The 10,965-nt window shown below is 39.8% G+C and overlaps 1 protein-coding gene across 1 annotated transcript; it reads left to right on the top strand.

Annotated features, from left to right (window-relative positions):
• Positions 1-384: 384 nt before the first annotated feature.
• On the top strand, positions 385-9,793 carry tmem87b (transmembrane protein 87B). The gene is made up of 19 exons (XM_068568442.1): positions 385-534; positions 1,417-1,477; positions 1,568-1,659; positions 2,274-2,408; positions 2,503-2,556; positions 2,690-2,858; positions 3,084-3,145; positions 3,418-3,601; positions 3,692-3,791; positions 3,893-3,986; positions 5,105-5,178; positions 6,013-6,119; positions 6,264-6,322; positions 6,411-6,514; positions 6,596-6,669; positions 6,809-6,879; positions 7,090-7,142; positions 7,240-7,270; positions 8,019-9,793. The coding sequence occupies exons 1-19, from the start codon at positions 385-387 to the stop codon at positions 8,058-8,060; spliced, it is 1,716 nt and encodes a 571-aa protein (XP_068424543.1). The 3' UTR covers positions 8,061-9,793.
• Positions 9,794-10,965: the final 1,172 nt, after the last annotated feature.

The raw sequence follows: 10,965 nt of genomic DNA, 5'->3' as shown, positions 1-10,965 counted from the left end.
ACATAGAAAACGTGAAATATAAGTATATACAGTTACATAGAAACATAAATATAAGTATTTAAAGTGAAATATAAGTATATACAGTGTATATAACGCATATACAGTGAAATATAAGTATATACAGTGTGTATAAAGTATACACTGAAATAGAAGCAGTGAAATATAAGTATATACAGTGTAAATAAAGTATATAGTGAAATATAGCTGACAAGGAGCAAGTAGTTCATACTTCTGTCTACAATATACAAGAAAATACAAAGAACAGGCTGATTTAAACCTGCAGATGTAGCTGGAGTGTGTTTTTGAAGTCACCAGGCGTGAAGGCGTTAAAGTTTGCGGCTCCGGGCGCCGCCTGCAGGGAAGTGATGCTCATCCCGCACCGACATGGCTGCTGCCGTCACGATGAGGACGTGGAGCTGTCCCACCAGAGCAGTCCTCTGTCTGCGGACAGTCCTTTTCCTACTGTCGCTCGGTACCATACAGGAAGTCAACGCAGCACCGGAGACCGGGCTTTGGGAAATCACAGTTTTTAATGTCAGTGTTTGTATTTGTTAGACCGGATAGAGTGGACATACTGCAGCGCCGGCTAGCTAGCGCGAGCTACATTAGCCTCGTTAGGCTCGTTATGCTCGGTGTCGGCGTGTAATCTGTCCCGCGGTCACCGTGTCGTGGTCACCACTCGTGACTTGGACGTGTCGTCCTTAATGGAGAAGGACGAGGTGCGCCAAGAGCAGCGGGTGTTGTCGTTAGTGTGCACCTTGTGCAAAAGGACAGCCGTCGGCTAACTCACTAGCTGGCTACACTGTAGCTTTGTTGTGCATCTGTGCATAGACTCTTTGTAGTTTCACTGAGTTCCCCGAGAGGAACAGTACGTGTTTTGGTCTGAGCTCCTTTAATACCAACACGTCGACACGTTATTGCGGCAATATACACTGAAACACAGCCTGAAAGTTGCGTTACAATCAAGTGCTTATGCAGTGGAGTCCCTCCCTGTTCCCTGTCGGTGTTGAGACAGTTTTCAGACTTAATCCGGGGAGGACTAGAAAGCCTCGATTAATAATTGAAGCATCGAGACGCTTCAAATTCCCTCTGTTGTTGCATCTGTCTCTATATCTAGTTGCACTGTGAGGTGACCTGGCCATGGTGTAGCCATCAGAGATCACCAGTCCGTGACTGACTGACTGACAGGTGTTAAGGACACTATTACAGTTTCTGATTCTCCAGACATGTAGGCCTTTCTCTGCTTCACAAACACAAAAAAAGGGACATACAGTCATTTGAACCAATGACAATATTAACCACTGAGTCCCCATTCCTGCTAAATGACAAATATGTTTACATTAATTAGAAACTAAGGTATGTAATCAATAGGACATTTTCCCCTCCAGCTCACAAACTTAATCATCTTTCCTGCAGACCTCAAGACCACTGCTGTTAAGAAAATCCATGTATAAAGACACAGACATTGAATTGAAAGGTAAGACATTGAACAATGAATGATGACTTATAAAAGATGTGCTCCTTTTTGTTCGTTGTGTTTCTCATCAATCGTGTCCCCATCTTTTAGTTGTGCGTTTTGGCTGTCCTGAGGACATGACCATCTCTATTCATTGGTATTTAAAATACTACCCCTGTTTCAATGAATTCAACAATATTGAAGTAAGTACATATGCCTGATGTGATCAGGGTTGCAAAATTCCGTGAATATTCATAGTTGGAAACTTTACACGGGAATAAACAGGAATATACGGGAATTATCGGGAATTAACTGTAAATTTTGTAGTAATTTAACTGTATTTACCTTGTCATAAGCAGACATGCATGCAAACATTTATAATACAACTTTTAAAAATGACTTTTTTGACATTCCGAAAGCCGCGAATAATCGAGGTGATGGTGTACTTTTGTGTGGACATACATATGTCCTACTTTCACTGCTGCAAAAAGTCTACTGTATCCAAATAAACCTGGTATTAAAATGTCTTATGTTTACGTTTATGTTTCTGGCCAACAATGTTCCCAACCAGCTGCATTCAGGGTCCAGCTGAGCTCGGCGTGCATAGTCTTGTTCTCAACTACATTTAAGTTCCCTGTTATATGCTTTTGCAAAAAACTTAGGCACATTTCTTTTTTCAAAATTCCCAAAATTCCCGTGGAAACTTTCCGGAAAATTTCCGCCCCTTTGTAACCCTAGATGTGATACAAATTATCTGACTGTCTATCTAGCCTTTATTAATTCTGAAAAGCTGAGTTATAACTGTCATTGTCTGAAGGAAATGTATGCGAGAACACCTTTGAGTCGTGGGGAAGGCCTGGATCCAAATCCCCTCGGACAAGGGGAGTTCATCGAGCACAAACACGACCCCATACCATGTAGCAACATGCTGCACTCCTTTCCAATGCTCAAAGTAGGTTTGTTACTTTGCTCCCCTCAATATTGAGACACACACACACACCTTGGTATTTATAATCTCTCGTCTGGTAACGGTCTTTGTTTTTCAGAAAGCCAAGGCAGATCCACGTGCAGTCAATCCACCTGTTGAGGGTGAAGTGCCTGTAAGAAAACAAACACTCTTTATTTATGAAAAGTAACCGTATAAACATAACCTGATAGTATTCTGTGTCTTTGGTGTGTTGTTTCTTGCACAAAAATAGCATTGCATGAAAATAACTTTTTGTTATACTGCAGGAGGAAAAAGACTCTGGATTGATTACTGAGGAGTATGACAGGAGCAACGTCAACAACAGCAATTTAAATATCCGAGACAACGTCATAGCCACAACGTGGAAGGACGGGCCTTACTTGCTGGTTGTTAAGATTGTGTCCAGTAAACAGGATGCCAATTGGAATTTAACTGGTGAGATCTTTTTTCCCCAGATAATCGCATCATGTGCAACTCAAATATTGTGTGACTGGCATAGAGGAACTTGAACACCCTGTACTCTTTTACGCTGCGTAGAAAGTATACAGTTTCAAGCATGACTTGGTGGTTTATTAATGTACAGAATTTACTGGCTCATAAATACAAAATCATGTCAATATGTTTGGAATATTTATGTTATGGTTGGATTTTATCTTCCAGTTGATGTGGTGATGAAAGGCAGCCATGGCTACATTTCTATCACCGAATGGCCTCTCATGATCGTAAGTACATGACCTTTTGTGAGTTAAGTTGTGTTAACATGAATTGACCTTTTAAAGGGACAGTTCACTTTAAATACATCTGAAAATGCAGTTAGCTCGGGTCTGTCCAGTCCAGTCCAGTCCATGGAATTAAGAAGATTAGATAAACTTAAGGACAAATCACACTGAAGCTGAACAAGTCGTCTGCACTCTGAACAAAAAAAAAGAAAAACCATGTGGGATGACTGCTTCCATATGTGTTTATACACTAACCCCTCACTGTCTGTTTGTAGTTCTACATGGTGATGTGCATAGTGTACATCTTCTACGCCCTGCTGTGGTTTATCTGGGCAGCGTGCTACTGGAAGGATCTGCTGAGGATCCAGTTTTGGATAGCGGGGGTCATATTCCTCGGCATGGTGGAAAAAGCTGTCTTCTGTGCCGAATATGAAAATACTAACACTGTAGGCTCTGCTTGTGAGTGTCTTCAGATCATCATCACCATTGAGGTAGTAAAATGTTTGGGTTTGTAACTGTAGTTTATTCACCGGGCTCTGTTGCCTTCAGCTCCAGGCTTGTTGATCTTTGCCGAGCTGGTTTCTGCCCTCAAGAGGATTTTGGCTCGATTGCTCGTCATCATTGTCAGCCTTGGATATGGCATCGTAAAGTATGTAATTGTATATTTGAACACAAACCTGCTACTTGTTTGTTGGTTGAAAAACCCAAAATTATTGTGCAAACCTTTTTTTCTTGTCTGTTTTGTTTTAGACCTCGACTAGGGCAGGTAATGCACCGAGTTGTGGGACTTGGAATCCTCTACTTTGCCTTTGCGAGCATTGAAGGTGTCCTGAGGATTACTGGGGTGAGTTGTGATTATACAAAAAAGAAAATGAAGATCCGTCACTGCAAATGTCAACAATAACATGACACAAAGTTAAGATTTGAATTGCTTCTTAAAGATGATCGACAATCATAAGAATCCAAAGAAGTTAGCCACAATTTGAATCGGAGGGATCTAAGTGATCAGAGGGACTGTATTGTTAAAATATGCTGCATCAAGTTCATTGTACAGCTGTAAAATGTGCAGCTTTCTTGTAGGTACATGCATTGAGGGGTAAAATAAACAAACACATTTACAATTAGCAACGAAAGCATTCCTCAATTGCCTTACTTTCAGCAACACTGTTGCTTTTTTCTGTAATATTTTTTGTGTTCATAGTAATGACAGGTTCCTCTTGAGTGAAGCAGGCAGCACCATATTGTTCTATTTGGTTTGGTACAAGATAATAACGCCTTCTTTTATGGGAACGAATGCAAACAGACCCAAATGAAGAAGTCTGGGCGAACAAAGAAAGTAGATAACCACCGTCATGATACCCTTTAACTCTGACTGTGATTTCAGTTGAGCCTACTAACACAAAAAAGGCCTGGCTACATCACACTTTGTAGCTTTGTGATGCTACGTTCTGTTAATTGCCTAATTTGCTGGCCTTGACAAAGTATCTGATAATCAAAGAGTCGAGTCATTATTAAATAATGAAGAGTTAGCAGTACAGTATTAAAGTGTTGTATAATGAAGAGTTAGCAGTACAGTATTAAAGTGTTGTGGTTTGTTGTCAGATTGAGAGTTGAAGTAAAACTGACACCACAATTTGTGTATTATTCTTGATTTTGTTTTGCCGCCAAAAATCAAGGGTCGCGACAATAGCCCCCTTATCATTACAGCAATTATTCTGGCTGTTTTGGACGCCAGCAGCATCTGGTTCATATCCTTTCAGTGTACTCCTCAAGCATCAATACTTGATAGGTATTATAACCTCACTTGAGCCCAAGTGACTGCGTTATCTTACCTCTTGGTTTGGATTAATTGGTGGTTTCTTCTTTGCACTTTGGTGGATGATTCTATATTTTACTGGCTGTGCTGCCGTCTCTCTCTCCTCTTCCTTGTGCCCTCTGGTCCTGCTCTGTCCTCCCTTATAGGCGAAAGACTCTGACTTGGCCCTGCTGGCCAACATTCCCTTGGCTCTGCTTGACTCCTCTCTCTGCTGGTGGATATCCTTTTGTGCACCCACTATCTTTCCCTGTGTGGTTCCCCTCTGCTGCTCACCTTCTGCACACAACCCTTAGTTAGACCAGGAGAGGTGTATCTGCGTCTGTCCTCCTCCTTTGCCAGGAAAACTAGCAGTGAGAGAAAGACTTAAAGTACAAGTTGGCAGAGAAACAAACAGCACTGCATCCGTCATTAATTCTCCACTGAAATTTATGATTTAACTACTCTTAAAATCCTCCCTTCTCACTGCTTCTTTTCTTGTACAATCAGTGGCATTAGGCAGTTTTCTTATCAGTCTAGTTCTGAGTTGGTATAAGCGATGAATTTGCATGCCTCCCCACCACCCTGCACAGATGTTCCTGTTCATGTAATATAATGTGCTACTAGCGTGGGTAAAATGGATAAAATACTCTATTGTGACATCTTGAAAAAAAAAAAAGATAATATATTTACATATTTAAAAATATATATATATATATAAAAAAGTGAAAACAGTTGTTTAAGGCAAAGTTCCCACTGTTTATGATTAATGTTTCTTCACAGTATACATTGTGATATTGCCAATTCCTAAGTAGCACTTTGATAAAGACTCATTTTTAAAGCAATAAGAGAATTGAGTACTGAGAACTGAGTAGACATTCACCCTATTCTAAATGTAAAGACTTCTGACGTAAACTACATGTATTTGCTTATTTACAAATTGTGTGTGTGCGTGTGCGCGTGTGTGCGTGCGTGCGTGCGTGCGTGCGCGCGCGCCCATGCGTATGCGGTCCAATTGACTCATTTGTAAGATAGTTCCTATGCCTGACCACATGTTTACCTTGACTGGCACTAACATCTTTGTCAGCCTGGCACAAACCATCAAGACTCTGAAGCTGAGAAAAAACCCTGTCAAGTTGTCTCTGTACAGGCACTTTACTAACACACTTATATTTGCTGTCTTTGGTGAGTTGTACACCTACACTTTCAATCATTATATTTAAAATCATTGTTCATGATTTCTAGTTATTTGGGTCTTACCCACATAACCTGTGAAGAGTCCTGATCAGCACATTGTTGTGTCTCAAATGTTTTTCTTATTTCCCTCAGCTTCCATTATTTTCATGGGTTGGATAGCAAAGAAATTTAGGTTTACAGATTGTCAGTCTGTGAGTATGGTTTGGCACATTCATCAGTAGTTGCGTGAAAAAAAAAGATTAACATTTGATTGATTATTGGCTCTTTTTTTGTTTAAAGGACTGGATTGAGTTGTGGGTGGAAGATGCTTTCTGGAGGTTTTTGTTCTCCGTCATTCTGTTCGTCATAATGTTTTTATGGAGACCGTCTGCAAACAACCAAAGGCAAGTAGTACATTGGGACAGCCGAGTTCACTAACATAAATTGAACTGGATACTTTTGTTATTAATCTCGCATATCCACAGGTATGCTTTCACACCTCTCATTGATGACTCTGACGATGAGGAGATTGAGGAATTCATCACCTCTACAAACCTTGGTACGATGACATCATGGGGACGCTGCTTCATCCTGTATACTGCAATAGTATATAATACAATAATAATATATTTATAATAGAATAATAGTGCTTTTATACTCAATTAATATTTCTGTCCTACGTTTTTTTTTATTCACAGCTGATGGTATAAAGTTGAGAACATCTAAAAATGAGACGAATGGCACAGTGAAGCCTGCCGAAATAAACCCAGTGAGTAACACAACTGTACTCTTGGTTTTGAATCTTGTGTTGATTTGTGTGATTCAGTATAGTTTATTAAAAATGAAGCATCCTTAATAAGAGTAGCTGTCCACGTTTTGGAAAGGCAGCTGTACGAGTTACATACAAATTTCAGCAGATGGCAGTATTTACACTTATTCATGCTTTTTTTTTTTTCTCACCCTCTTTTCACTTTTACAGGAGGAAGAGTTGAAGTGGGTGGAGGATAACATTCCTAGCTCTCTCACGGATGTGTAAGCATCCTATCAAATTTATATTTATGAATCCAGCAAGATGTTTTCATACGAGGCATGTGTGATTCTAACGGTCTCTCTTTGTTTGTTTCTGCAGAGCTCTACCAATCCTGCTCGACTCAGATGAGGTAGGAACTTTAGAATCTATAAATATATATAATAACAGGATTCACACACCTTATTTCTTTAACCAGAAACAGCTGGTCTACATATGTGAAGATGGGTAACTTTGGTCTAAAACGCCGAGAGAGAAAGCCTCGTTGGTACTCATTTGAGACTCATTTTGGAGTTGACAAAATGGGGGCTGACTTCAGGACTCGGTGACACACAGTGAATTATTTTGGGGCTTTTATGTATAAGTTTTGTTTATACCTTGATATCAAGCAGATACTTACTGACCGTTCACTTAAGCTCTCCCCTGGAGAGAAATTGTCCAATTATATCTTCGCAACTGTACCGAGGTACTGCAAGCCTGCCATGATTTTGATGTCTTCACTTGCGAAGTGACGTGCATGGCGTCACTTCGCAAGAGCAGTGCTCTGAGCTTAAAACGCGACTGCACCCAGTTTCAACATGTCGGCTCTACCTGCCCGCCAGTGGCGACAACGTGCTCTCTCCACATCTTGTGCTGCAGTGATGTCTCAACCCCTAAACGTGTAGCACCGAGCAACATCACAGCTGAATGTGGTCACGAGTACAAGTAGCGAGCTCGCTCTGCCAGAATGTAAAGCTTGACTAGCCAAGCAAAAGTAACTAAGGGGCGTTGTTGAAATGGTTCATTGTGTCTGAATAACAGGCAATAACATTTGGATTTCAGGAGATTTCGTGATAGCCTGGACAAAAATGTTTATTTTATTTGTGCATGTTATTTTGCAGGAAATCATGACTACCAGATATGAAATGTCAAAGCTGGAGTGAAAAACATTTCCAGGCACGGAGGGAGAAGATAGCAGCTGTCCCTGACGCTGCGTCTGCAGCAGGGTGATGGTGGACGAGTGCCGTTTAGGTTTTTAGGGCCTCGACCCATACGGCTTCGACTCGGCAGGGTGATGCAGGACACAATTTCAACTTCTCAAGAGCAAAGGACTCTACCAGAGGAACATTGTCTTTTCACTGACCAACTGGCTCACTATTTCCCTGATTATGATCAGTTTCGAGCCTTTCTTTCCAAAGAGAATTTTTCATTTTATATTAAGTACTGTATTTGTTTCGCTTATGTTAATGAGAATTCATTTTATTCGAGAATTATGAACAGTGGGCCTGATGCATGAACACACCCTTCAAATTTACTTTAAGTTTTTATTTTTTGCGGGTATCTAGATGTTATTGGTTGGTTGTAATAAAACAAGATGCTTATTTATGATGGGGAAATAATTAAAAAGCCTTCTTTTCTCACTAGATAACAGGGTGGGAGGGAAGCAGAATTTTACTTCTATTTGTTTATTTATTAATCCCAAACGGGATTTTTCTTTTTATACATAAATATCTCAAGCACACTTATTTTCTTTTCTTATTTTGCCAACATTAAGATCTGAGATGAGAAAAACAAATTCACACACACATGCTTTGAATGGAACATTTTGCTCTCATGCACTTTGAAGTTCAAATCTTTGAATACATGTAGTTCTTATATGAGGCCTAAACTGTTCAGGTGGTTGAGAACAAGATGTATGAAAGTGTTGCTCATGTCTCTGGCATCTTCAGTGTCGGTGTGTGAATGAGTGTGAGGGCGAAGAAGCACAAACTATTTGATTTGAAACCGAAGTAGATTCAGAAGTGTAGAATTGGGGCTTTGCAGTCGTGTTTTGAATCAAGGTGGGCAATATACTGTATGTATGTTATTATGGAGTTCAATAATTTCATTCTTTATTTGTGTTTCAAGTGTACTTATATGTTGTTAAACAGTGTGTTCATCCATGTTTACTCTCAAGTGTGTTTACAATGTGTGCTTCCATGTTGTTGATGCATTTGGACCCTGAGCAGTTTCACAATGTGTTTGGTGAACTGCAGATTGTTTTGCATTGTTTGCTTTCTTTGCTGGTTAAAAACATATTTGTGGTGGTTTCACAGACACCAGGGAAACATTCATGTTTTGTCCAATGAGTCTTCATTTTTATTTTATTTTTAAATTGTCTTCCCTGGTGTTTTTGTCAGTGTAGTTTTGGAGTCGGAACACTTGTCATCTTCATGTGTGTTGTTTTGAGTAAATGTAACAGCAGGCCATCCCATATTATGACACATTGAATAAGTTACATGGTTAGCATAAGCAAAAGCTGATCACTTGGGTTTTAATGTCACTATTCTGTTTTTGTAGCGGTTGAAAACCTGGAATAATTGTGCATTTGGTGGCACGCTGTCCTGTTCTATAAAACACCTGCATTGGACCTCGATTATTTGTACAGATTGGCTGATTCCTGTTATTGCATAATTCCACAGGTAGAGCGAGTCTGGATAATATGACTCTGCTTTTTTTTTTGTTTTCCTCTCATGGGTGTCATGAAGAACTGGGCACCTTTCATACCAGCAGTTTTCTTCACTCTTCCTTCTCAGGAAGTGTGTCCTCTTATAAAATAGTAATATTACACAGGAGACTGTTTGTTTCATTGTCTATGATTTTCAGTATTAATTTGGAAATAAAAATACATATTTTACTATGGTTGTCATTTCTGCTGCATTAGTAGAAAACGTTTTTTTCTACAGTGGTCTTGTTACCAGGTTAAAGAGGAAATGAGTTATTATGAGGACATTTGTAATGACTTATAATGAAACGGACTGAAACACTGAGAGGACCCTGAGTTTTCGCTTTGACCAAGAGCGCTGAAATAACATTAAATCTACGAGCAATGTATTTGTCTTGTTGATAATACAAGTTATTTTGTGGTACCCAAACTGGTTAAACCTTTGACATTAGAGTCCCATTTTGAAGTTACTCTATTATCCAACATGGACAACACTTTATACCAGACAGTGGGTTTGTTTTGTCCTTTTTCTATTAAAGAAGACAAATACTGCAGCAGGGCTATATTGGTATTGGATTTATTAGTGGAGACAAATAGGAAAATATGGCCTCATTTTCAGAAAACCCTTTTGGGTCCCAGAGAGACCTGATTCCTCCATCCGACCAACATTGGTACCTTAAGTCATTTATTCTGTTTTCTCGTCTATCGTGTTCTTTATGTCTAAAGTAAAATAGTACGGCATCTCTTCTCAAAATTTCAAAAACACTTCATCAAATTAGTATTTACCAATGGCCTCTATACATCTGTGTGTATTTATTATATGTGTGTTTCTGTTATTTTGTCCACTCCTTATGAACGGCGCACTAAAGTCACCATTAAGAGGAAGTTTCCACAGAGCCCCAAAGTCACTGTGTTGCTGTGACTCTGACATAAACCCAGAGTAAACCACACTATGTGCTGGCTTTGCTTCAAGGCTCTTACTGTATATTTTTATTGTTACTTTCCAGCAAATGGCTTGTGTTATGTAGCTCAGTGCTCTCCGATTCTCTGGCAATAAGTCCTGCCGCCTCAGAATGGATGAAACATGTGAACATCAAATAGCCCGAGCACAAGCCTGGAAACAAAAGCTGCAATGTGAGCCCTACTGGTTTGGTTACTGAAGGAAATTACTGCCATTAAGGCACGTTGTCATTTTCAGAGCAGTGTGTATCGCCGGGGCATGTGTTTTGATTCTCACCATCCACTCCCTCCTGGAAGCATGCAGCTCTTTTTATTTTTTTGCAATGTAAACCCCTGGATGGATACGTGAGAGGAGGACAGAGGGAAGAGAACACATGTGGTGAACATTAGTCTCTTCTTTCTCT

The sequence above is a fragment of the Clinocottus analis genome, unplaced genomic scaffold, assembly GCF_023055335.1.
Source record: "Clinocottus analis isolate CAN_PGR_092001 unplaced genomic scaffold, fCliAna1.0.p SCAF_8, whole genome shotgun sequence".
NCBI classification, from domain to species: domain Eukaryota; kingdom Metazoa; phylum Chordata; class Actinopteri; order Perciformes; family Cottidae; genus Clinocottus; species Clinocottus analis.
Note: the sequence above shows the minus strand (reverse complement) of the source record. Positions and strands in the feature narration are given on the sequence as shown.

What these genes read in the sequence shown, in the direction of transcription:
- tmem87b (XM_068568442.1), top strand. Translation starts at nt 385, where the DNA reads ATGGCTGCTGCCGTCACGATGAGGACGTGGAGCTGTCCCACCAGAGCA. An exon ending in CACAGACATTGAATTGAAAG is followed by an intron (nt 1,478 to 1,567) that starts GTAAGACATTGA and finishes CCCATCTTTTAG; the next exon opens with TTGTGCGTTTTGGCTGTCCT. An exon ending in CATCACCTCTACAAACCTTG is followed by an intron (nt 6,670 to 6,808) that starts GTACGATGACAT and finishes TTTTATTCACAG; the next exon opens with CTGATGGTATAAAGTTGAGA.